The 25,864-nt window shown below is 43.5% G+C and overlaps 2 protein-coding genes across 8 annotated transcripts in view; one reads left to right on the top strand and one right to left on the bottom strand.

Moving 5' to 3' along the window:
* Nucleotides 1–7,225, top strand: part of LOC125463257 (serine/threonine-protein kinase 33-like) — an 84,885-nt gene extending 77,660 nt beyond the window's left edge. The window contains exons 11-13 of the mRNA XM_048554298.2: nucleotides 2,345–2,539; nucleotides 5,923–6,129; nucleotides 6,878–7,225. Of these exons, the coding sequence (XP_048410255.2) occupies nucleotides 2,345–2,539; nucleotides 5,923–6,102 (375 nt within the window). The 3' untranslated portion in view covers nucleotides 6,103–6,129; nucleotides 6,878–7,225. The remainder of the gene's footprint in view (nucleotides 1–2,344; nucleotides 2,540–5,922; nucleotides 6,130–6,877) is intronic.
* A 7,551-nt stretch (nucleotides 7,226–14,776) lies between these two features.
* The window catches only part of arhgef39 (Rho guanine nucleotide exchange factor (GEF) 39), a 70,854-nt gene continuing 59,766 nt past the window's right edge, over nucleotides 14,777–25,864 (bottom strand). For all 7 annotated transcript variants that reach the window (XM_048554331.2, XM_059654797.1, XM_048554334.2 and 4 more), the window contains 4 exons: nucleotides 24,320–24,408; nucleotides 17,359–17,491; nucleotides 17,129–17,220; nucleotides 14,777–15,618 (listed from right to left, as the gene is read on the bottom strand). In XM_048554331.2, the coding sequence (XP_048410288.1) occupies nucleotides 15,561–15,618; nucleotides 17,129–17,220; nucleotides 17,359–17,491; nucleotides 24,320–24,408 (372 nt within the window). In that variant the 3' untranslated portion in view covers nucleotides 14,777–15,560. The remainder of the gene's footprint in view (nucleotides 15,619–17,128; nucleotides 17,221–17,358; nucleotides 17,492–24,319; nucleotides 24,409–25,864) is intronic.

Here is a 25,864-nt window from a genome sequence, read left to right as displayed (position 1 = left end):
GAGGTTGGTTGGCTCGTCGAGCTGGTTTGTTGTTCCGCAGACATTTCGTTACCATGCTTGGTAATAGTGGATGTTGCCAAACACTGTAACAAAATGTCTGTGGAACAACAAACCAGCTCAGCGAGCCAAACAACCTCAATGCCCACAACCTGAGCTACAGATCTACTCCAAAACCTTAGACAATCATTGACTCTCACAGTCTTCTCCAAGCCTTAGAGAACGCACCATCTAAAAACAAAGGTACCCACAGCACATCTAGTTATTATTCCTGACAGATTATTCAACGGAGAAGCCATTCCTGGCAGAACAGTCGATGGAAAAAGCACAGAACATTCTGGAAGACTTTTGACCCAGCCATAATTTTGAGAATAAATTCTGTTATTTTATATAAGTGGGACTTGTATTTATTGGAAAAGCATATCATTAGAATCTTGCTTTATTCGGGAATAGTTAGTAGTTATAAGGGATTTATATGGTTTGTTAATAGTTCAGTTAGTTTGTTTGCTGTTAATGTTAGATAAATTGTTACTTGCTGATTGTATAGTGAGTGTCAGGTTTTTTTTACTTACCCACAAAGTTGCTGAAGAGCAGGTTTACACACTTTTCACACTCACTTTTACAGATTATAGGGCAAGGTGCTTCTCTTTGAGTGTTTTGGTGTTAGTTCTCAGAGTAGGGTCTACCTCCACTTTATAACAATTAAAGTCTCTTATGAATAAAGTATATTCTTAAAATTTAAAAAAAAATCAAATCCTTCCGGGCTACATATGAGATGTCAGAGGACTGGAAGACTACTAGTATTGTCCATTGTTTAAAAAAAGGAGGAAGGGATCGACCAGGAAACTAAATGGTGGTCAGCCTAACCCCAGTGTTAGGCAAGTTATTAGAAAGAGTTCTGAGGGATAGAATAGATTTACACCTGGGAAGACACAAATTAGTCAGCGGTAGTTGTTTGACAACTTTGATCAAATGCTTGAAGAATTAATCAGTAGTGTTCATGAGGGTGGGTAATGTATTGTGTTTGTGGAATTTGGCAGAGTTTTGTTAAGGACTCTCATGGCAAACTGGTCACGAAAGTAAGAGCACATGGGATCCAACAAAAGTGGCATGATGGATCCAAAACTGACTGAGAAACAGGAAGCAGAGGGTGATGGTAGAGAGATGTTTCTGTGACTGGAAATCTGCTTCCAGTGCATTTCTACATGGCTTGGTGCTGGGGCCATTGTGGTGTACATTCATGATTTGGGATTTTATGAAAGGAGTATTGTCGAGAAGTATGTGAATGACATGAAAATTTTAGGGTGATAAATAGTGAGAAAGATAACTGTAAACTGTGGGACCATATCAATGGACTGGTCAGCTGGGCGGAGCAATTGCAGAAGGAATTCAAACCAGAAAAGTGTGAAGGAATGCTCTTGGCACGTCTAAGAAAACAAGGGGTTATGTTATGAATTATATGACCCTGTAAAGTACTGAAGATTAGAGACATCTTGGTGTGCATATTCACAGATCCTTGAGGGTAGCAGTATAGGATAGATAAGCTGCTTAAGAAAGCAGCTGGGATATTGGCCTTTCATGGCTGAGGCATAGAATACAGGAGCTAGGTGGATCACGGTTATGCAGTATAAAAGGCTGGTTAGGTCATATCTGGAGTACTGCATGCAATTCTGGTCACAACATTGTAGAAAGGTGTGATTGCATTACAGAGGGTGAAGGGGAGCTGCTGCCTGGGATGGTGGGTCTGAGCAATGAAGAAAGATTGAATAGGCTGGGTTTGTTTCCCTTAGAGGAGGGAATATTGAAGATTATGAGGGGCTTCGCTAGAGTGGATGGGAACGCACTTTTTCCATTAGTAGATGGGCCACTAACTAGGAGGCATAGATTTAAGATCAGAAGTGTAAGGAGAGTTCGGCAGAATTTGCTTTTAATCCAGAGGGTGGTGGGAGTCTGGGTCCTATTGACTGAAAAAGTGGTGAAGTCAGAAAGTCACATAACACTTCAGCAGTATTTTAATTATGCACTTGCATTGCTACGGCTTCCAGGGCAAAGAGCCGGAAAGGCGGGATTAAAGTAGTATGAACACGATGCGCTGAATGGCTTCCTTCTGCGTTGAAAATGAGTCTCATAACAGCTGTTAGTAATTCATGGCTGCTTTCAAGTCTGCAAGGTCTTTGAAATCTGTAGAGTATCAAATTGCCTTCTATAATCAATGTTGATACATGAGGTATGCTAGTTAGAGACTTGCAAAGAGTACCTTGCCATCTTTGATCTGCTGCTGACAGCTCTGATAGCACTGCCATATTAAGGAGTTTGACACTTTAGGTGTAATTTTGCATGTTTTCAGGGGGATGCCAGTAAGAGCAAACGGCCCAAAAACGTGTTGGAAATGATGAAACAGTGGAAACTAGGTTACGATAGCGATAATGAGGAAGAGGTGGTAAAAGAGAACGGGGTGAATGAGGATAATGACCTAACCCAAACAGAAGGAGAAATGAAGACTGACCTCCACTCCAGCAAAGTGCTTTCACGTACTACAAAGGTACTGTTTTTAAAAAAAAAAGTCATTTTCCAATTGCATTACTTTGGTGTACATTCTCAAGGAAACACCTTACAGCTGCTCAGCAAATGAACAATTGGGAAGTTTAGGGACATAGGATTTTCTGTATCTAGGAAGACATCGCAAACAATAGCAAGGTAGTGACGAGATATGATGACGCCACGGGTAAGGGGCAGTGGATAAAGAGGAGCTTGAGAAACTGGGCTCTCAAGGAAGATTTGCAAGGGACCTTGTAATGAAGTTGTTCAAAATTATGAGGTGCTTTGCTCATAATTACTAAGGCATCTGCATGTAACAGGATGACATTTACCATAAGAATAGGTGGAGATAATACTAACCTTTGCTCCACTTTGCAGAAAATGAGCAACCTGGTTTTGCAGTTTTTAATTGATGCCACTCAGATGAAAGAACAACTTTTTATTTTCCTTTATTCATTCATGGAATAAGGCGTTGCTGACCTGGCAGCATTTATTGCCCATCCCTAATTGCCCAGAGGACAGTTCAGAGTCTACCACATTGCTGTGGGTCTGGAGTCACATTCAGGCCAGGCCAGGTAAGGATGGCAGTTTCCTTCCCTAAAGGACATTAGTGAACCAGATGGGTTTTTCCTGACAATTGACACAAGTTCACTATTAGATTCTTAATTCCAGATTTTTTTTATTGAATTCAAATCCCACCATCTGCCATGCCAGGATCTGAACCTGAGTGCCCAGAACATTATCTGGGTCTCTGGATTAACAGTCCAGCAATAATTCCACTAGGCCTTTGCCTCCCTTGTAACTTGTATTTATTTCTGCACACACATACACACACACATAAACACTACATTTGAGTCTTTTGTGATCTCAAGACATCTTGAAGTATTTTATAAACAATGCTATACTTTTGAGCTGTGATCACTATTATAATGTAGAAATGTGGCAGCCAATTTGTAGGCAGCAAGCTCCCCAAACACCGATCATGGAGAGAGAACAAGCTAATGTTTTGAGTCTACCCAAACCCTCCAACAGTGTCCTGGAGTATCAGCCTGGTGTTTTGGGTTGAAATCACTGCAATGCACCTTGAACTCCAAATCCAATAACTCAATAGGCAACAGTGCTAGCAACTGAGATGTCCAACAGATTGTACTGCCAGATATGTTGGTTGCTTCAGTTCCTGTGTTTGAAACTATTTCAAGCAGCAAGCTAAACTCAGAATAATAATTCAGAGAGATGAAGCACATGAAAAAGGCTGAAAATGAGCTAAATGAAAGCCAATAATTGAAGAAGGGAGCTCAATAATTCACAAAGCCAGGCATACAAATTTAAAGTTACATGGCAACAATATTTTTGTGCTATCCTTTGTTCTTGTTATCCAGTGAAAATTGGATTAGAAGTCTTATGTGATGATCTAATAGTTTACATTTGGTTTCTCTTGCAGGGCATTTTCCGCTACTTACAATAAACAATTTAACCTAGATTTAAAAAAATCTCAATTATTCATGTGTTATCAGTGGGCAGTAATGTAACTAGGGAGATTTGGTGTTAGATATTACGGTTTGCCTTTTCTGGAATCAATTGAAAGGACAGAGGAGAAACCCAACACCATCCTCCAATCTCAAAGTTCTGACAGGGAACCAGCTGGTGAGCTGCTCTTCAACTATGCTTAGATGTACCTGCCTATTTACTCAGTGCTACTTCAATTTGGTATTCTTCCACCTGAGGGAAATGATAGGAAAGGACGATCAGTAAGTTAATTGAAGCAACAAGAGCTTGCCTTTGACTGGAACAGTTTATTATGATTAACCCTTTCTTTCTAAAAATGTTACAACCATTGTCGTTACTTCCAAAGTCACCTTGGCTCTATTTTATCGTTTGTTACTTACATCTGAGAAAATGATTATAATCAAGCAGTGAACAAAATTAGAGTGGAGTCTGTGCATTTGTTTCATTTTAATTTCAATTTGTTCTCTGCGTAGGAGCAATTGAAATTTAACAACTGCTGTGTCTCGGTGGATGACCAGAGTGTAAACATAGCTGTTGGGACGTCTTCCTGTGAAGACCATTATTTCTTGAATCCAAGCCAGAGACCGTAGAGAGTCAATCTTATCTTTAACTTTTGTTTCCGTATGTACAGCCTAGGATGGCTTCCATGCATTCAGTCTCTAAACAAGATTGCTGGCTAATATTGGATAAACAATTAACCCAGAGGTTATGGAAGTGGATTCAGAAACAGGAGGTCTTGAGGTCAAATTCAATACACTTAGTGAGCTGGCAGCTGAAAAATAGTAGGGACAATGCTTCCAGATGGTTGCAAAAAAACCTCATACAGCTCCAGTGGTATCCCTAATAGGTCCCTGACAGACCTATTTGATCAGACCTCCTCAAGACTGCACTCCGACATGATGTGGTTGACAAAACACCCTTAAAGCATTGGTATTATACATTTCAAACTTTGTTTTTGAAAGAAGGTAGGAACTATTTAAGAAGTTTGCCAGTTATAGAACATAGAACATAACAGCACAGTACAGGCCCTTCGGCCCTCGATGTTGTGCCGACCTGTCATACCGATCTCAAGCCCATCTAACCTACACTATTCCATGTACATCCATATGCTTATCCAATGACGACTTAAAGGTACCTAAAGTTGGTGAATCTACTACCGTTGCAGGCAAAGCGTTCCATTCCCTTACTACTCTCGGAGTAGAGTCATATAAAACTGAAACAGACCTTTCAGTCTAACTCTTACATGCTGACCAAGTTTCCCAAACTAAATTGGGTGGCTCAGCGGTTAGCACTGCTGCCTCACAGCACTAGGGACCTGGGTTTGATTCCACCCTCAGGCAACTCTGTGCGGAGTTTGCATGTTCTCCCTGTGTCTGTGTAGGTTTCATCCAGGTGCAGCAGCTTCCTCCCACATTCCAAAGCTGTGCAGGTTAGGCGGATTGGCCATGCTAAAATTGTCCGTAGTATCCAGGGATGTGGAAGCTAGGTGGATTAGCCATGGAAAATGCAGGGATGGGTCTGCACGAGATGCTTTTTGGAGTGTCAGTGTGGACTTAATGGGCCAAATGGCCTGCTTCCGGGCTGTAGGGATTCTACAAAACTAGTCTCCACTTGCCTGCGTTTGGGCCCATATCCCTCTAAGCCTTTCCGATTCAGGCATCTGTCCAAATGTCTTCTGAACATTGTAAGTGTGCCCGTGTTTAGCTCTTTCTCTCCAGTTCAGTCCACATACGGATCATGTGGAAAACTAGCCCCTTGCATCCCTTTTAAAATCTTTCACCTCTCATCTTAAAGCTGTGCCCTCTGATATTGAACTCCCCCACACCTTTGCTATTCACCTTATCTATGCCCCTGATGTTTTGTGGGTGTGTGTGCTTTCAGCCATCAGGTGCAGGCGCGAGACAAAAACGCCATTCGATTGACATTGCACCATTGCCGGCTACTTTTACATCGAAACATCATCTGGCGTTCAATAGAAAAGGCCGACGGAAGTCAGAATCAGCGGTGAATGCGGGAATATTTAACAAAGCGACCACTCCGGCTTCTCTGCTGAAAAGATAACCTTTCATCGAGGATGCCCATTGTCAGGTAATCTGGAGAACGACAGAAGTTGGTGAAAACCATTGCAGGAGACAGAACTTCCAGCCTTAAAATCAGCTCACAACACAATGTTTACTCAACTGGAATGTCAGTCCTGGAAAGAGAGCTCAGCATCCACTGCCAGATAAGATGGTACTCACTTTTTTGTAAGCATGGTGGGGAGACTGATACAGAAAGTACATTTGGGTGCTGTAACTTTAAAGAAATTCTTCAGTCTGGTGCTTCTACTGATTCTGAGCTGCACCCTTGGGTTCTTTTTACAGCCATTAGTAAGTGCTATTTTCCACATGTCCACTGTTTGAAACATGACCACATCTCGATCCACAAACCAAGAGGCCATAAAATTCTGCAGATGCCTGGAAATCCATTTTTAAATGGGCTGAACATGTGACAAACGTTGAGCCTTTCCTCAACAGATGCTGACAGATTTTCTGCGTATTTCCACCTTGTGTTTCAAATCTTCCCCTGGCGTCCAATTCGAGGGGGAGGCTTATTAGGCCTTTTGTTCTAATTTTACTCATGGGATGTAGGTGTTGTGTTATTGCCCTTCCCTAGTTGTCCTCAAGGAGGTGGTGGTGAGCTGCCCATGTGCTGTAGATAGACCATAATGGCATTCAGGAGGGAGTAATTAAAACTTAAATGTTTATTAAGTGTCTCACATACTGTATTGTCGTTTCAGTACCTAATTCTCATTGTTTTTATGTTCCCCCTTTCTTCTCTCTGACACCGTCTCCAGTAACTATAATAGGTTGAAACCCTATTGATCTCCCCAGCTGCCAGGTCACAAGGAGCTCTTCAAGTGTGAAATCTGCTTCTAACTCAGCATGAAGCCACCCCACAACTGAAAGGAATAATTATTTTCTGTTGCAACTTGTCTTCTTATTTTGGAAAGCAACTGTTCAATGAAACAATGTTTTATTTACTGTTAATCTTATTTGGCATTGCAATTCCAGTCACACTTAAGCAATTGACATCCTGAAAATATGTTACAATTAGAGGAACTAAAATGGTGACTTAATCTACAATTGTGAGCCGCATTGCACAATTTAAAGCAATATCACTATTAAATGGAGAGAAAATTAAAGGGATGTTGCTTGTTTTTGTTCTTAATTTGAAATTGTGTTTTAAATATGAAAACCCTCTGCACAAAATAGAATCAGTCACGTGTTTGAGTTTTGGAATAGCTGAAGGACAGGTGAAAGATGAAAAAGATTTAAACAGCATTTCATTATTCGCTTAGGTTTCCCCAAAATTCTTCACAGTCAATCATTTTTGAAGTGCAATCACAGTTATATAGATAAACAAAGTATTCAATTTGTACATAGCAAATGATGAATGAATAGATGCTAGAGGGTCAGGTTTTTCTTTGCAGAACATCTGCCCATTAGCAATACACGTCCATGCACACTTTTGTTTGCCAGGCTGTCGAAAATGTGAGTCAATATTATCACAAAGGCAGAAACCAGGACTTTTGGGACCCAGGAACAGGGGTAGGCCATTCAGGCTGCCGTGCCATCCCACATGACTGGCGCTAATCAATCACTTCAATGCCTTTTACTCACTCCTTCCCCACAATCTTGGACACCACTGGTAACCTGTCTGGACACAGGAAAAATCTTGACGGCTTAGCCAAAGTAACCTTTTAAAGGAATAGGCAGTGAACATCAGAGCGACCAATTTCAAGATCAAGTCAGGCACTGAGAGAGACTAGAGAGAAAAGAATTTTAAAAAGTGAGAGAAATTGAATTTCAGTTAGCTTTATTGTTGCATTACACAAGTACAAGAAAAAGTTTACAAACCGTCACTTACAGTGCCATCTTAGATACAAAGGTATCTGAGTAAGATTGTTGAGTACAAATTTTTAGGGGAAAAAAATTAGAAAAATAAAGGTGATTAAAAAGCCCAGCTTCACAGAAATTCAAAAACACGTCACACTGATAAATTGGATAAAAGAAGAAATAAAAGTTCAGTACTTCCACAATAATATAACAAAGAAAAAAAATTAAACGAGAGAATTTAAGACAAAGTCCATTTCATGGCTGCGGGCTCGAGGGCCCGTGCCCCTGTTGGAATCCTGGGCCTGACCCGCTGTGATACCAAAGAAAACACTGCATGGAGTCAAAAACTGACTGAAGCTGCCACAAGGGGAACGCAAGGGAAAAGCAGGACAGAAAGGAAAAATAACAAGTAAAATTTTATTTGTATAAGCACCAACATTTATTATCTACAGAAATGGCATCCCACACTCGAATTAGTTAATTTTCAGTGTCAGAATCTAATTATGAAAATAGCAGTAGGCCATTTGATCCATCAAACTTGTTCTGTCATTCAACAAAAGCATTGCTGGTTGTCTTCTCCTGTACCATCGCCCCTGTATTCCTGGATATCTTTCATACCTAGAAATCTACTTACTTGAATGTACTGAATGATCACGTTTTCACAGCCCTTGGAGATAAAGCAATGGCATTAATTAATACCGTTCGCACTGTTAAAAACTGCCTGTGTGGTAAATGACAGAACATGAAACTTTGTGGTAAAATTAGCTTGGATTTACTATGCAAGTACAGTACCTACTTGCCGGATGCATTTCAGTTGTGGAACAGATAGCAAAATGTCCTTTTGTGGAGTACTATATCTTGGATATTGTTCTCTAGCTACCACCTACCCATTCCCTTAAATTGCACACCTTTGCACAAAAATAATGACAAATGCCAATTGTACATTTTGTCTTAAACAGGAAGTTCTGACCTAATCTTTCGGAATATTGACCAGACTCAGTTTTCTTATTTAAGTAGTGCCTCAAGGCTTTCAACATGCACTCCCTTCACCAGTGCCACACGGGCAGCCGTGTGCATCACCTACAGGTTGCACTAAGACGACTCTTCTCATCGCATTTTATTAATCTGTAACCTCTACCATTTAGGTGGACAGGAAGAGGAGATCTGTGCGAGAACCACCAATTGCACACTCCCCTCTAAGCCACACACTGCCTTACCTTGGAAGCATATCTCTGTTCCTTCACTAACAAAATAGTAGAACTCCCTTGCTAACAACACTGTGGGCTGCAGCAGCTCAAGGTGGCAGCTCACTGCCCACTAGTTGGAGGTAGTTTAGGGATGGATGATAAACGCTGGCCCAGCCAGCAATGCACACATCCCTCTTGATTGAATGACGTAAACACCGAATGGAGAAGATGAGTTTCATTTCTGTCAACAGAGGCTTTGTCATGGCTGCCCTACATAGTCAGAGGTCAAGGAAATTAAATGTACTTGACAGAGTGAAGCACTGAACTTCAGCTAACCCAAACACTCACCCAGAACCCCATGTAATTTCACTGTATCAGTTGCTGGTCCTACCTAATTCACAATGATCATTCTACTCAGGAGATAAAATAGATTGTCCTAAATCAGCAACAACAGATACCGGCTTCTTGGCGACGGGCCAGATAAGTTAACTACTCCCTTGGCAGGAACTGTGGTGAAGGAGAGTACACAGCTGGGAATTATTACCCCATCTTCCAATTATGCTCCACATCAGTGAGGCTCAGAGGAGGGAAGTGGATTATCCCTTGTTTAATCCATGGGTATGAAGGTGCACAATGTTAGACAATTGACCTGTATCACAATGCTGAAACGTTTGGTTTAAAAAAAAACACAAGAATTGATATTGCTCACCTTGCGATAAAAATGCACCTTTCTTTTGCATCTCTTTGAAGACTGCATCGTCTTTTTTAAAAATTTATTCATTTCTTGCCCATCCCTAGTTGCTCTGGAGAAGGTGGTGGTGAGATGCCTTCTTGAACCGCTGCAGTCCAGTTGCTGTGGGTTGACCCACAATGCCCTTAAGGAGGGAATTCCAGGATTTTGACCCAGCAACACAGTGAAGGAACACCGATATATTTCCAAGTCAGGATAGTGAGGAGAACTTGAAGTCGGTGGTGTTCTCATGTATCTGCTGCACTTGTGTTTCTAGATGGAAACGGTCATGGGTTTGGAAGGTGCTGTCTGAGAATCTTTGGTAAATTTCTGCAGTGCATTTTGTAGATAGTACACACTGCTGCTACTGAGCATTGGTGGTGGAGGAAGTAAATGCTTGTGAATGTAGTGCCAATCAAGCGGCTGCTTTGTCCTGGGTGGTATCAAGCTTCCTCAGTGTTGGTCGTGCTGCTCTCATCCAGGCAAGTGGGGAGTATTCCATCCCATTCCTGACTTGTGCCTTGTAGATGATGGACAGGCTTTAGGGAATCAGAAGCTGAGTTACTCCCGGAGTATTCCTGGCCTCTGACCTGCTCATAAGGCCACTCTGTTAATGTGGTGAGTGCAGTTAAGTTTATGGTCAATGATAATTCCAATGATGTTGATTGTGGGTGCTTCAATGATGATAACACCATTGAATGTCCAGGGGCAGTGGGTGGATTTCCCCTTATTGGCGACGGTCATAGCCTGGCATTCATACGGCACAAATGTTACCTGCCACTTGTCAACCCAAGCCTGAATATTGTCCGGATCTTGTTGCATTTGGACATGAGCTTCTTCAGTAGCTGAGGAGTTGTGAACGATGCTGAACATTGTGCAAGCATCGGCAAACATCCCCACTTCTGACCTAATGATGGAGGGGAAGCCATTGATGGAGCAGCTTATGATTGGGCCTCGGGCACTACCACAAGGAACTCCTGTAGAGGTGTCCTGGAGCTGAGATGACTGATCTCTAACAACCACAATAATCTTCCTGTGTGTCAGGTATAACTCTAAGCAATGGAGAGTTGGCTTGACTTGTTCTCCTGTCCAAACTTCTTTCACCTTTATATAGGGAAGTAACTTGTCTCCTTCACGATAACTGGCCAAGGTTAGGAACTCCATTTGTTTAACCTTATAGTTCTTAACCCCTACTGCACAATGTTACAGCCCAATACCTTGAAAACATGATGGATAGTCATCTCAGGGCTTGGCGAGGTTTCTCTCTCAAGTCTTCAACTTGGGAACTTTCATAGGAGATGAACAACGACTGGAGTCATGAGTTTAAAGTAAGTATTTAACAGACTTTCTTTGAATTAATCCCAAGAAAACATGGAAATTTAGGTTTGGAGGAGGTTGTTGCAGTTCTTAATTATTCTTTTTTGTTTATTCATTCATGGGATGTGGGTGTCACCGGTTCAGTCAGCATTTATCACCTGTCCATAACAGCCCAGAAGGTAAACCACATTGATGTGGGTCTGGAGCCACATGTAGGCCAGACCAGGTAAGGATGGCGATTTCCTTCCCTAAAGGACACTGGTGAACCAGATGGGTTATTCCAACAATTATTGAATAGAATCCCTACAGTGTGCAAGAAGGCCCATTCAGTCCTCACCAACCGCCTGAAGACCTTCCCACCGAGACCCAAGCCCCCAATCTGTGTAACTCTGCATTTCCCATGGACACTATGGGCAATTTAGCACTGTCAATCCACCTAACCGGCACATCTTTCAATTGAGGGAGGAAACCGGAGCACCTGGAGAAAATCCACACAGACATAGGGAGAATGTGCAAAGACAGTTGCCCGAGGGTGGAACTGAAGCTGGGTCCCTGGTGCTGAGAGGCATCAGTGCTAACCAACGAGCACCGTGCTGACCCAATTGACAATGAGTTCATGGGCATCATTAGACTCTTAATTGCAAACTTCTATTGGAGTCAAATTGAACGATTTGCTGGGGCAGGATATAAACTTGGGACCCCAGAACATTCCCTGGGTCTCTGGGTTAACAGTCCAGAGTTACTACACTTATCCATTGCCTCCTCCGTAGGTAAAAGGTGTTAGCACAGGAAGCACAGCTGAAACTGTTGGTTGCAAACTCTTTGAACTCATTCACTTTTGGGCTTAATGAACTTGTAGCCATTGACTCACTCAGGTCTACAAGACAAAAATAGGCCCTTCAGTCAATTGAGTCTGCACCAATCAAAAACAACCACCAAACTATTCTAATCCCATTTTCCAGCACTTGGCCCATAGCCTCAGAGGCTTTGGGATCACAAGTGTACATCTAAATACTTCTTAAAAATGTTAGTGTCTCTACCATCCTTACAGGCAGTGAGCTCCAGATACCCCTCCGGGTGGGGAAAACAATGTCCTTAAATCCCTTTGAAACCTCCTGTCTATTACATTAAACCTATATGCCCAATCACAGACTCCCACCAGCAAGGGAAATGTTTCTTCCCTTCTGGCCAGTCCAGGCCCGTATGATATTATACACCTCAATTATGTGCGTCCTCAGCTCCAAGGAAAACAATTCCCATCTAGCCAATCTCTGTTCATAACAGACTGCCCAGCTCAGGCAACATTCTGGTAAATCTCCCTGTCCAGTACAATCACATCCCTCCTTTAATGCGGATTGCAGAGCTGCACACAATACTCTGGCTGCAGCCTAATCAGCATTATCCCTCCCCCCCCCAACAGTTCCAGCATCACCTCCCTGCTCTTAAACTCTGCCTTGGCCAATAACGTTATCTATTGTCCTGATAAAATAAGGGGCTGGTGCACAAGCACAGCAAGGCTCCTCTGATCTTAACTGCTTCCCAGGGTCCTGCCATTCATTGTGTACTCCCTTGCCTTGTTAGTCCTGCCGAACCCCCCACTTACCCGCATTGAATTTCATTCACTACTGATCAGCCCATCTACCTTCTCCAATAATAGAAGGCATTCCTTCTCACCAGTTACCACCCTAGTAATTTTTGTATCATCTGCAAACTTAATGATCAACCCTCCAACTCTGAATCGTTCATATAAACCACAAAGAGCAGGTAACCCCAACACCGATCCCTGTTGGAACGCCGCTGAACACAGGCATAACAAATACTCCTCTACCATCACCCTCTGCTTCCCACCACTCCGCCAAACATGTATCCAAATGGCCACATTTCCTTGGATGCCATGGGGTTTTATCTTCTATCAGTCACCCATGTGACTTGCCCCTTGCTGAAGTCTAAGTAGACAATGTTGAATGTGTTACCTGAATCGATACACTTGATTACCTTTTTCAAAAATTCAATCAGATTGGTCAGACAGTGACCTCTCCTTGACACAACCACGCAGACTGCTTTTGAGAAATCCCTGCCTCTCCAAGTGCAGATTAATTCCGGCCCTCAGAATTGCTTCCAATACTGACTGACTGGCCTGTTGTTTCCTGGTTTATCTCTTGCTTCCTTCTTGAATAACGGCAGCACGTTGGCTGTGTTGAACAGTGCAATTTTATCAAGGCATAGCAATCAACAGATGTTTTGTCTTTTCCGGCCACTGTACCACCCTAGCAACATGACCAGCTGGAGGGCATTAGTGACTAGCAAGTAATTATACCAAAACAAGCTGTCCAGCATCGAACTTTCTCAAGATTCGTTTCATCTGTTCACTTTATAATGAAAAAGGCAGGAGATGGAATTACAGCTCCCAAAATAATTTTTGAACAAGTTGCAAAAAAAACTCAGTAAAATTGTGCTGAATGTAGAGGGTATGCCTGTTGCAAAAATTCTCAGCCAAAAGATTATTAAATATTTAATGTAAATTTATTAGCCATTAGTATGCACAGCAAATTATTCATTATTCTGACAATGATTGAGGCAGGATCATTATACAATTAGGATTAATAAAATTGGTGCTATAATTGAGAGCACATAAAGCAATTACACCATTAATTAAGACTTGCGAGTGGCAACTGAGGAGCATTTATCCTGGCTCTCAGAACGGACTTTTAGAGGCTGCTTATTAAATACAAGTACATTTGGTATTTTCAAGGAACAAACCAAAATTGTGTTCCATATGTTTGAATTAGTTCCTCCACAGAACAGTCGGAGGCTACATAAGGACAATATCAGGTAATTAATTAAAAACCTCACTTGCAAGCTTCCAAATGTGTCACAATGACACCACCCACAAACTGGAGGAGCAGTACCTCACATTCCACCCACAGCCCGAATGCCTCAACATGAAATTCACCAGTTTTAAAATCTCCTTAACCCCATGTCCGACCCTGCCTCCTTGACCTGACACAACCTGTCCATCTTCTCTTCTACCCTTCCGCTCCTCCCACCTCACTGACCAATCCCCACCTGCACTCACCTATCACCATCCCACCTACCTTCCCCAGCCCCACCCCCTTCTCTCTATTTATTTCTGACCTCCTTTCCCCCTTCGCCCATTTCTGAAGGAGGGTCCCGACCTGAAATATCAGCTTTCCTGCTCCTCTGATGAGCCTGGCCTGCTGTGCTCCCCCAGCTCCGCAGTTATCCCTGAGTCCAGCCTCAGCAGTTCTTGTCTCTGATGGAGTAAATATTGTTGCTGAAGTGCTGTAAATGCAGGTCAGGAAACTTGAAGAGCTCTGTATGGGGTGAACATATAGCCCGATGGTGTGGTAGCAAATTGTAGCTACTACTTTCCCTTCAAAATTACCGTTAATGGTTCAACTCCAATTCTGCATGATGTTTGCTGATAATTTATTTACATAAAATAGACAAGTAGCACCACACAGACTTCTGAGATAACAAGGTGTAGAGCTGGATGAACACAGCAGACCAAGCAGCATCAGAGGAGCAAGAAGGCTGATGTTTCAGGCCTAGACCCTTCCTCATGAAGAAGGGTCTGGGCCCGAAACTTCAGCTTTCCTGCTCGGTCTGCTGTGTTCATCCAGGTCTGCACCTTGTTATCTCAGATTCTCCAGCTTCTGCAGTTCCTGCTATCCCACACAGACTTCTGATTATCTCAGCACATCATTCTCCTTGTGGAGCACGTTTGACCTGCCTTCATGATCACCACTCAACCCAAATGTTCCCTGATTCCCAGAATGCTTATCTCGAAGTTCGATGGGATGCTGTATACTGTATACTCTTATATAACCATATGATTTATGGGCTGATGCAGTCCAGCAATACAGATTCCTGTTAACTTGGACATAGCTCAAGTTGATGACATAAACATTCCTATTCGCTTTTAGGCTGTAGCCAGCAGCAAAGCAGCAGCACAGTCAACAGCTCCTCCCAAACATCCAGGCGTGTGAAATTCAGCCAGGCTCAGAGAGCCCTGTACCGCTCAGTGCTCAAGACCCAGTCTGACAGGTCACCCTGAAATGAACAGGGAGATGATGCCTATATTAATATCTGATCACCCCTCCCTCCTAGTGCTCTGTCGCACATTACATAACACAAAACAAACCGGGTACTGAGTTGCAGAACGCAAGTGTCGGAATCAGCAAATTTCAAAGTCTCCTGCCGAACCATCCAAAATTCTTGGTTAGTTCCAAGCCACCAGTTCAGGTTTCAGTGGCTGCATCATCATTTCAAACTGGTCATGTGAAAACAGTAGAGAGGAATTCATTGCACAATTATAATTTCAAAAAAAAAAAAAAATCCTCCATGCAGACATTGGAGTCCAGTCCCTGCTGTTCCACAATAACTTCACAGAATGGTACAGTTGGTGTCTGTGTGCTCCGTGTTAGGGCCAGCATCCTCATGCCTATAATAGTCAGAGAGGCTTTCCTTAGCAAACATTACTCAGAATATCGTGACGCAAATATTGAAGAACCATCAGACCAAATGAAGTAGGAGCATTCGACCCCTTGAGCCTGTTCTGCTGTCCAACAGGATCACGGCTGATCTGGCCCTCCTCACACCCACATTCCTCATAACCTTTGAGTTCTCTAACTGATCAACACTATCTGAGCCTCAAATACACACAAGGACTCTGCCCCCACAGCTGTGTGAGACAAGGATTTCAAAAGACTCTCGACTCTGAGAGAAGGAATTCCTCCTCATTTCAGTCTTAAGTTATTCTGAGACTATGCCCTCTAGTAAGGGGGAAACGTCCTCCCAGCATTTACCCTGTCAAGCCCCTTAAGCATCCTATAATGTTTTAATGAGACCACATCTCGTTCTTCTCAACGCCTCTAGGCAGTGAAGAGAGTCTCATACCAGTTAATCTTTGCTCATAAGACAATCCCTCCATACCAGGGCTTAGTAAGCCTTCTCTGAACTGCTTTCAATGAAATGGTAACCTGCCTTGAAGAGTACCAGAACTGCTCCATATGTGGTCTCACTAGTACCCTGCACAGTTGCAGTAAGCCTTACCTACTCTTACAAACCAATTCCCTCAAAATAAAGGCCAACATCCTACTCTGAGACAGGGTGCACTGTGAACGAGAGACAGGCCCAGAAGCTCGAGGGAATGAGAATCATCCAGTCTAGTTTGCCCCTTTGCCAGTCACGTGTTACTCAGTGTGCAGTGGCTCGGACATTGTACCCCACTGCCCACCTCTCAACCATGGGATTTAGTTGAGTGCCTTGCAGAGGAGGGAATCAGCTGTGCCTGAGGTTAGCCCGACTGCACACTCATTCATGCGGGCTTCCACTGCTGCTAACATTGACAAGTCAAACATTACTGCATTGCCCAACCGCCTGATGCAGTGAGACCAAGGCCACACTCACTGAGAAAGAGAGAGAAACCAATGGTGTGTGGACCATTGGGCAGTGAAAACTCAGCCACTGTGTCGGCAGCGGGGGAGCCCACACCGCGGGGAGGGGGTGGGGAGGCAGTGTGGGAGCCCGATCTGTGGAGGGGGTGAGGTGGTTGGGGGGCAGCGTGGGAGCACGTGCTGCAGTCGGGGGTGGGGGGGGGGGGCACAGCGCGGGAGCACGTGCTGCAGTCGGTGGGGGGGGGGGGGGGGGGGGGGGGGGGCGCGCTGTGCGGGAGCACATGCCACAGACTAAAATCATGGGTTCAATTTTCTGTGCACTTTGGAGACATCTGGTGGACATTTTGACAAAGTGCAACATTGGCCAGACATGCTTAAAAATTCAGAAAGCCTTTCATCCAAAGAATTTGTTTCAAGTTGAAAAGAGCACCAAGAATTCATGAGTGGGATATGGGATCGATACAACAGTCAGAATATGTTCAGAGAAAGGGCAAAACAGCACATTGCAATGGATACACAAACTTTCAAACAAAGCTTGGATTTCGATTACTCTACCTCATCTCCAGTCGGATGCGTTTCACTGTTGTCTCTTCATTTAGAGGCAGGCAAGTTACATTTGTGTCCTTCACCTGCTGCTGGTCACTGTTCTGTCACGAGAGGAACAGGTGGAGATCAGTTTTAAATTTACGCTGCCTATGGCACTCAGTTACTGACAATCTTCCTTCAGTGACAATGAATGCACTGGCAGCTTTTAATGCCTTTCATGCCCCAAAGTGACTCCTTACCAAGCTTCTCTTGTTTCCACTTTGAGTGGGGGTCAGGTAGGTTTCCTCTGGCGCAACATTTCTGACCGACCGTAAGGGCCTCCTCGCTAGATTATCCTTCCTCTTTTTGATGACAGAATGGGACCTCAACTGTCTGTGAGATGACATGCAACAGAAAAGTCCACTCAGTAAAATATTGCTTCATTTCTGCCTGCTGAACACTGCCAAACGCACTACAGGCTGTTGAGAACATTTTTAGCTGCATGTTTCAGGTAGCTTGCCACCACATTTAGTGTTGGATGTTGTCAGCTCATGAACCTTTACTTTGAAAGGTCAAAACGCACAAGACAATGAGATGGCCGTGTAAAGTAATGGCTCTGAAAGGGTTAAGGCTGAAGGCTGCATTAAGATCCACCCAATTCGAAGATGGAGTACGTGGGTGGGGAAAGGCAGAGTAGCTCTATTCTTGAAGGAGACACACTCAAGGTCCCCTCACAGTCTTTGTAATAATGGTTACCAACAGCCCAGCTAGCTCACATTAAGTGGTGAGAAGCGAAGACTACCTGAAGATGTAGCTTGGCCCCACCATTACAAAGCCTATACAGGCTGAAAGCCCCAGTAAACATTATTGGAATTTGAGTCCTGAATTGGGTGTCTGCACTGAAAGGCAGTCACCCTTCCCTAATGACTGAACTCGATTAGAATACTGGTGACTCTTCTGTTAGAACGCTGTGCATGGAAATAGTGTTTTCTATCTACTTCCCTGCGATAGGTCAAATTTGAATGTAGAATACAGAGTTAGTGGCAGGATTCTTGGCAGTGTGGAGGAACAGAGGGATCTCACGGTCCAAGTCCATAGATCCCTCAAAGTTGCTACCCAAGTTGATAGGGTTGTAAAGAAGGTGTATGGCGTGTTGGCTTTCATTGGCAGGGGAATTGAGTTTAAGAGCCGCGAGGTTACGCTACAGCTCTATAAAACTCTGGTTAGACCGCACTTGGAATACTGTGTTCAGTTTTATAGGAAGGATGTAGAAGCTTCAGAGTGGGTGCAGAGGAGGTTTACCAGGATACTGCCTGGACTGGAGAGCAGGTCTTATGAGGAAAGGTTGAGGGAGCTAGGGATTTTTTCATTGGAGCGAAGAAGGATGAGAGGTGACTTGATAGAGGTTTACAAGATGATGAGAGACACAGATAGAGTGGATAGTCAGAGACGTTTTCCCCAGGATGGAAATGACTATTATGCAGGGGCATAATTTTAAGGTGACTGGAGGAAGGTATAGAGGAGATGTCAGAGATAGGTTCTTTACATAAAGAGTGGTGTGTGTGTGTAACGCGCTGCCAGCAGTGGTAGTGGAGTTAGATACACTTAGAGACTTTTAAGCAACTCTTGGAATAGGCACATGGAAGATAGTAAAATGTGGGGTATGCAGGGTAGTTCGATCTTAGAGTAGGATAATAGGTTGATACAACATTGTGGGCTGAAGGGCCTGTACTGTGCTGTACTATGATAGGAAAGCCTTGTGAAAGGCATGGAATTGTCAGTCTGCACCCTGTTAGGATGTCCCCAAGTGCAATGCAATCACAAGATGATTTTTGATGTCACTTTATATTGCAGACAAATACAGCAAGTATGTTGCGCACAGACATTTAATGAGATGAAGGACCAGTTATTCAGATGTTGTGTTGATGGTTGGATCCTGACTGTGACTGGGACAATGCCACCACTTTGCATTAAATATTGAATTTTACAGGTCAGCTGAGATGCTAAACTGAGGCCCCGCCTAGCTTCTTGAGCAAAGATCTTAGGGCACTTTTTCAGAGAGGAGCTCTCTGGTCACTATCTATCCCCTCACTCAGGATCACAAAATCAGTTTATTTGGACACTGCTGTTTGCGAGCACTGGTGATGTTTTTTGTTAATTCACTTGTGCCTTGACGGCATTGCTGGCTGAACCAGCATTTTATTGTCCTTTGTTGCCCTTGAGAAACTGGTAGTGGGCTGCCATCTTGAACCACTTCCTAGCGCCTGTTACAACTGAGTGACACGCTCGGTCATTTCAAGGGCCAATTAAGGGTTAATTACATTGCTGTGAATCTGGAGTCACACGCAGGCCTGACCAGGTAAGGATGACAGATTTCCTTCCCTGAATGACATCAGTGAGCTGTTAGTGGGTTGTTCCAGGAATTGGCACAGTGGTTAGCGCCAGAGACCTGGCTTCAATTCCACCCTCGGGCAACTGTCTGTGTTGAGTTTGCACATTCTCCCCGTGTCTGCGTGGATTTCCTCCTGGTGCTCTGGTTTCCTCCCACAGTCAAAAGGTATGCGGGCTAGGTGGATTAGCCATGCTAAATTGCCTGTAGGTTAGCCAGATTATGAGGGATGGGTCTGGGTGGGATGATCTGAGCGGACTTGTTCGGCTGAAGGGTCTGTTTCCGTACTGTAGGGATTCTACAATTCTATGAAATTCACGGTCACCACTAGACATAGTCAGCATCTGCCATGGTGGGATTCAAACTCTCATCTCTAGAACATTATTTAGGTGTCTCCTTACACATCAGTTACTGAAAGAAAGAATAAAGGTGTGGCAGGTGATAAAGAAGGCAACTGGTACATTGGCCTTCAGATCAAGAGGATTCATGCATAGAATCTTGCTGTAACTGTCCAGGGCCTTAGTGAGACTGGTTTGTGGGAGGGTAAGGCTAATGTATGAACTAGATAAGTTAGGACTACATAGTTACTAAAGTCTAGAAATGTGAGGAGAAATCCCAAAGAAATCTATAAATTTCTGACATGATAAATGCAGGATGGGTGTTCCCAATGGCCAGGGAGTTTAGAACCAGGGGCAACATTTTAAGGACACAGAGTAGGCCATTTTGGAGTGAGATGAGGAGAAATTGCTTCACCCAGAGAGTCGGGAGCCTGTGGAATTTGCTGCCATAGAATGTTTCAAGGCCAAAACATGGAAGGGAGTTCCAGAAGGAGTTAGAATGTAGCTCATAGGAGACGGGGAGAAAGCGGGAACAGGGTACAGAGTTGAGTGATCAATACAATCATACTGAATGAGGGAGCAGGCTCCCAGGGCTGAATGGCCTACTCCTGTTCTATTTTCCGTTTCCATGACAATACTTGTCAGCTTTGTCATGGCATCTGCACCCTGAGAATGAAGAAGTAATGAGACCGCACTCAGCTGCCCAGATTCTGATATCTGCTTTATAATTTTTGAACCCTGGACAGTACTCCTTGCTGAGACATGACTGGGGAGTTTGTGACTGAGGGTTGGGAAGCAATGTGCAATGTGCAGAGTGAGTACCTGTACGCCTCGAGCAATGATCATCTAGCGAGTTTTGAGAAGATTTGTAGCTCAGGTTGAGGTTCTGGATGTGTTTGCTCGCTGAGCTGGAAGGTTCGTTTTCAGACGTTTCGTCACTATTCTAGGTAACATCATCAGTGAGCCTCCGATGAAGCGCTGGTGTTATGTCCCGCTTTCTATTCATCTGGTTAGGTTTCCTTGGGTTGGTGATGTCATTTCCTGCATTGGTGATGTCATTTCCTGTTCTTTTTCTCAGGGGATCGTAGATTGGCTCCAAATCAATGTGTTTGTTGATGGAGTTCCGGTTGGAATGCCATGCTTCTAGGAATTCTCGTGCGTGTCTGTTTGGCTTGTCCTAGGATGGATGTGTTGTCCCAATCAAAGTGGTGTCCTTCCTCATCTGTACGTAAGGATACCAGTGATAGTGGGTCATGTCGTTTTGTGGCTAGTTGATGTTCATGTATTCTGGTGGCTAGCTTTCTGCCAGTTTGTCCAATGTAGTGTTTGTCTCAGTTCTTGCAAGGTATTTTGTAGATGACGTTCGTTTTGCAAAAGTCTGAAAACTAACCTTCCAGCTCAGCGAGCAAACTCACATCCAGAATGATCATCTGTTATCATCAATGAGCCGCTCCTGACAAGTGCTGCCCCCTGCTGGGACAGCTGCATTGTAGTCAAATCAGTTGCCTCGATTCACCTGTTAGGGCTAACTGGGGCAAAGCCCTGGGCCTAGATAAACTCGTTCAAAGTCTGAGCCCAAGGCTCTAACCTTTCGAATTATAAGCATTGAACACAAGATCTTCAGGTTGCTCCTGAAAACTCAAGGTTTACATGTTTAGGTGGATCACTGGCTCCACCTCTGACAATCTTTCGCCTAAACTAGAGCTGTACGTTTTCTCATGGATGAGTAGAAGGAAGTTATAAGTGTGGGAGGGATGGAGTTTCAAAGGATAGCTGATGGTTGGATGGTGCCCAATGAAAATTGTTTTTATGTAGAAATACCTGGAAAAATGCAGAGAACAAACAGTGTGCTCCAAAGTTGATCACAGTAGCTCCTTTTCTAATGAGTGAGTCATTCTGTACATACCACACAAGTCCTGCTGATCAAGTAACTGAATTTTCTGCAGCTTGCTAATTACCAGTGAGCAATAGTTTGGGATATACTTGACCTCCCTCCATTAATAAACATTGTGCATCTTTCACTCTTCCAAAATTTGACTCCAACGTACAGTCAGGAAGACGGCACAGCGGAAAACTGAAGGATTCTAATTCGCAACCAGCAAAACAGATTTAGAAAGGCAAGATAATAAAATGTGAGGCTGGATGAACACAGCAGGCCAAGCAGCATCTCAGGAGCACAAAAGCTGACGTTTCGGGCCTAGACCCTTCATCAGAGAGGGGGATGGGGAGAGGGAATTGGAATAAATAGGGAGAGAGGGGGAGGCGGACCGAAGATGGAGAGTAAAGAAGATAGGTGGAGAGAGTGTAGGTGGGGAGGTAGGGAGGGGATAGGTCAGTCCAGGGAAGACGGACAGGTCAAGGAGGTGGGATGAGGTTAGTAGGTAGCTGGGGGTGCGGCTTGGGGTGGGAGGAAGGGATGGGTGAGAGGAAGAACCGGTTAGGGAGGCAGAGACAGGTTGGACTGGTTTTGGGATGCAGTGGGTGGGGGGGGGGGGGGGGGAAGAGCTGGGCTGGTTGTGTGGTGCAGTGGGGGGAGGGGACGAACTGGGCTGGTTTAGGGATGCAGTAGGGGAAGGGGAGATTTTGAAACTGGTGAAGTCCACATTGATACCATATGGCTGCAGGGTTCCCAGGTGGAATATGAGTTGCTGTTCCTGCAACCTTCGGGTGGCATCATTGTGGCAGTGCAGGAGGCCCATGATGGACATGTCATCTAGAGAATGGGAGGGGGAGTGGAAATGGTTTGCAACTGGGAGGTGCAGTTGTTTGTTGCAAACTGAGCGGAGGTGTTCTGCAAAGCGGTCCCCAAGCCTCCTTAGAAAGGCACCTCTTGGTGGAAGAGACTGTTCACTGTAACTATCTCACAGGAAAGACAGTGGCAGGTGAAATGCGCCAAGTCCATTTCTCCAACTGCCACATAGAGAATTCCTTCTGGGATGGGGTGGGGAGTGGAAGCTAGAGGGGAAAGGATCGGCCATTGTGTGTGAGTAACCCACCTACAATCAGCAACAATGTGGATCTCCAACTCAAATCCTAGGTATCCTGAAGGCAGTAAACCCAATTAAGACAAGCTGCCACAGCTTGCATAATGTACTAATAAATAGCATTTAGATCAAAAGCTAATTTTGTAATGTAGTTACTAAAGCAAAAAAAAAATATTATTTCTCAATAAATACAAAGGCCAATACACAAGCAGAGTGGGCTTCTCTAACTTTCCTTAACTGAAGAGATGCCAAGAAAATCTTTCATTATGCATTAGGATGAATTTAGGCACCAACACTTTCTGATCTCATTAGCCAAACTGCAGAAGAGTTTATAAAAGGACTGAATTGGGACAAGTGAGGGTCATTGGGGAAGCGAGGTGTGGATAAAGCCATCGATCCCACATGCCTGTGTATGTATCACACTGAAAGGGAGAGTACGGGCTGGGTGAGTGGTACATCATTCCCACTACGCACATTCAGTGCAGCTCCCTTGTGGAGGATGGACGGGTGAAGGTAGCTGGGAGCTTCTAGCTCAGGAAGCTTTGAAGGGAACAGGATCACAAGATGATATCCTACTTGAATATTGTGACCACTCACATTGTGCACAGAGAGAAATTTAACAAAGGTGTGCAACATTTTTCACGTCGGTCGGAAGCTAGCTCATTAAAGTTAAAGCTAGCTCATTACCTGTCCTTGGGGTGTGGGGCAATCATGTTTATGATAATTAGTAACAAGAAGCTATTCAAGGCAAATTAACACTGCTCCGAAATTAAACAATAAAAATACTACACAGTCAATTATGCATCAGTGCAGACAAAAGGATGCGGCACTCCAGGGGTTAAAAATACTTCTGTCACTCAGTAAGACAGTATTAAATAAAACATTAATTAACTGCAACTGTTCTAGGCCGTAAGCAAAACTTCCAAGGTCTTGCTAACTGTGGCTAACAGATGTTCTGACAATACCATCTTTAACAAGGCAAGTAAAGGGAAACTTTTAACAAGATGCTCTCACTCATGTAGCCAATCTGCTGCTTTACGCCCCGTAGTGTGCATTTTATAGCAGGCCTCGTTCAGGTGGAGGGGTTATGCAGCCTGAAAGTGAATCTGCTCAGGGTTCAAACTGTGACCCTGCCGGCAGTGATACAGCAGGGGTGACCTCGGTAATGACCAGTGCGCATCCACCACGAAGCTGGTCAGTGCCAGCTGATTAAACTTTTAGCAGCATCCCCTGCGCGATAAAGGGCAAAATGACAACATTTCCCCATCGTCAATGTGTCTGTATAATAAACTAATTAGTAAACCACACAGTCTGTGGAGCTTTTAATGAGCACTATCGGCTGCCTTCTGTAATAATAACCTACGTCTGGCCCCTTTTGGGATTCAATTAAGGGAGAGACTGTCATACGCTCGGTCTGGCTGATCAATGAATCCATTCCGACCTTTTGTCGGGAGCTCTCCACAAGGTCAGCGGCAGCAGCAAGGACGGCCAACTTGCCAAAGCAACGTACCCAATGGCAGCAGACAGGCACCGGTACCAGTTATTGACGTCCTCCTGGTCATTCGACATCACAAGCAGCTTCTCCTCAGGAAAAGTTAGCTAAAAGACAGATTAAAAAAAAACACAAAACGGCTGATTTAGCTTTCACTTCTTCCACTTCAGGAGCAGGCTTCTTTATTTAAAGAAACTTTTACACAGAACCCAACTGAAACCATGTCCGTCAATAAGCTCAAAGTCCTTCAATTTATTCCTTCTGTAGATCCTCCATCATGAAATATTCAAAACCATTTAAGAATGCAATTGCACGTTATCATCAATAACCATCATTGACGTTTTAAACGTGCAGCTAAGATTAGTCCCATCAAATAAAATCACCACTCACTCTAAAGGCAACACCATTTCTTCATTACAAAAATCAAACAGCAACTTTGCAACTTATGCGGCAGGCTTAAGAAGTCAACAAATCTATAGCAACATTGACTTTTGACTGATAGATGCCTGGATTTCCTGGCCGCACACTTCATTAAAACACAACAAAAAGTGACAACTAAAACAATGGTAAGGACATGGTCAGCTTAAAGCAAGAAAATCTTTTTTGGTGCAAAACAAATTCGCAATGCAGAATTCAAAATGAATAAAGATTTCAAATGCGTTGTCATCAAATGCATTATCTAATTATGAAGTTCACTGAATAGGCCAAGTGTAACTGTTGATAATATTAGTTCCTTCCCTTCTGGGAATACTTAAAATTTATGCACAAATAGATTCAGCCTCTGTGCAAACACAGTAATTAAGAATTTGTCAAGGAAATTTGACTCTCTAGGACAGGAATTACATTGTAAGACACAAACAGCAGTGCACCAGCATTTGTACTGGGCATAATTCAAGTTGATTATTTATACATCAAAAGGTGTCTGCAAACTGCAATCTAAAATGAAAGCACCAGCACATTACAGATTGCAGAGGCTACTGAATTCTCTTTCAACTCAGATAGAAACTGGGTGATACTTTCATGAGGCACTTCATTTTGCATATAAATTGGAGCGTAGATTGTACGTCTGAATTCACTGCTGTCAAATTTAATTTCTCTTTAATTCTTCAAGCTAAGATGCAAGTGGCTCACAGTGCTAACTGCAATTTTCAATGCTTACAGGTAGCTTCCAGATTGATAATCCTACTTTGAGAGGGGGGAGAAAGAAATGAACATTGATATCATTGCACTATTATTCTAAATGAATTTTGCTTTACAGCAAAATAGGATGATGAAATGCCAGAGTTATTAGAGAAAGCCAAGTACTCAAATGAAGTGTTTGACAGAATTGGCAGTGGCACACAAACACATAACTAGCTCTAAATGTTTAAGATTTCCTGCAAGTAAAAATCAAAAATTTAATGCATTGTTATTCCCAGTATATACCTTTTATAAAATCAATAAAATTATCCAATCTATTTGTAACTTCATGCTGGCTTGACTTGAAAATTTCTACGATTAAAACTAATCTGATGATTGGTTAATAAGTTAAATGGCTAAAAAACTACTTTGACATTGACATGT

The sequence above is a fragment of the Stegostoma tigrinum genome, chromosome 25 (assembly GCF_030684315.1).
Source record: "Stegostoma tigrinum isolate sSteTig4 chromosome 25, sSteTig4.hap1, whole genome shotgun sequence".
Lineage (NCBI taxonomy): Eukaryota > Metazoa > Chordata > Chondrichthyes > Orectolobiformes > Stegostomatidae > Stegostoma > Stegostoma tigrinum.
Note: the sequence above shows the minus strand (reverse complement) of the source record. Positions and strands in the feature narration are given on the sequence as shown.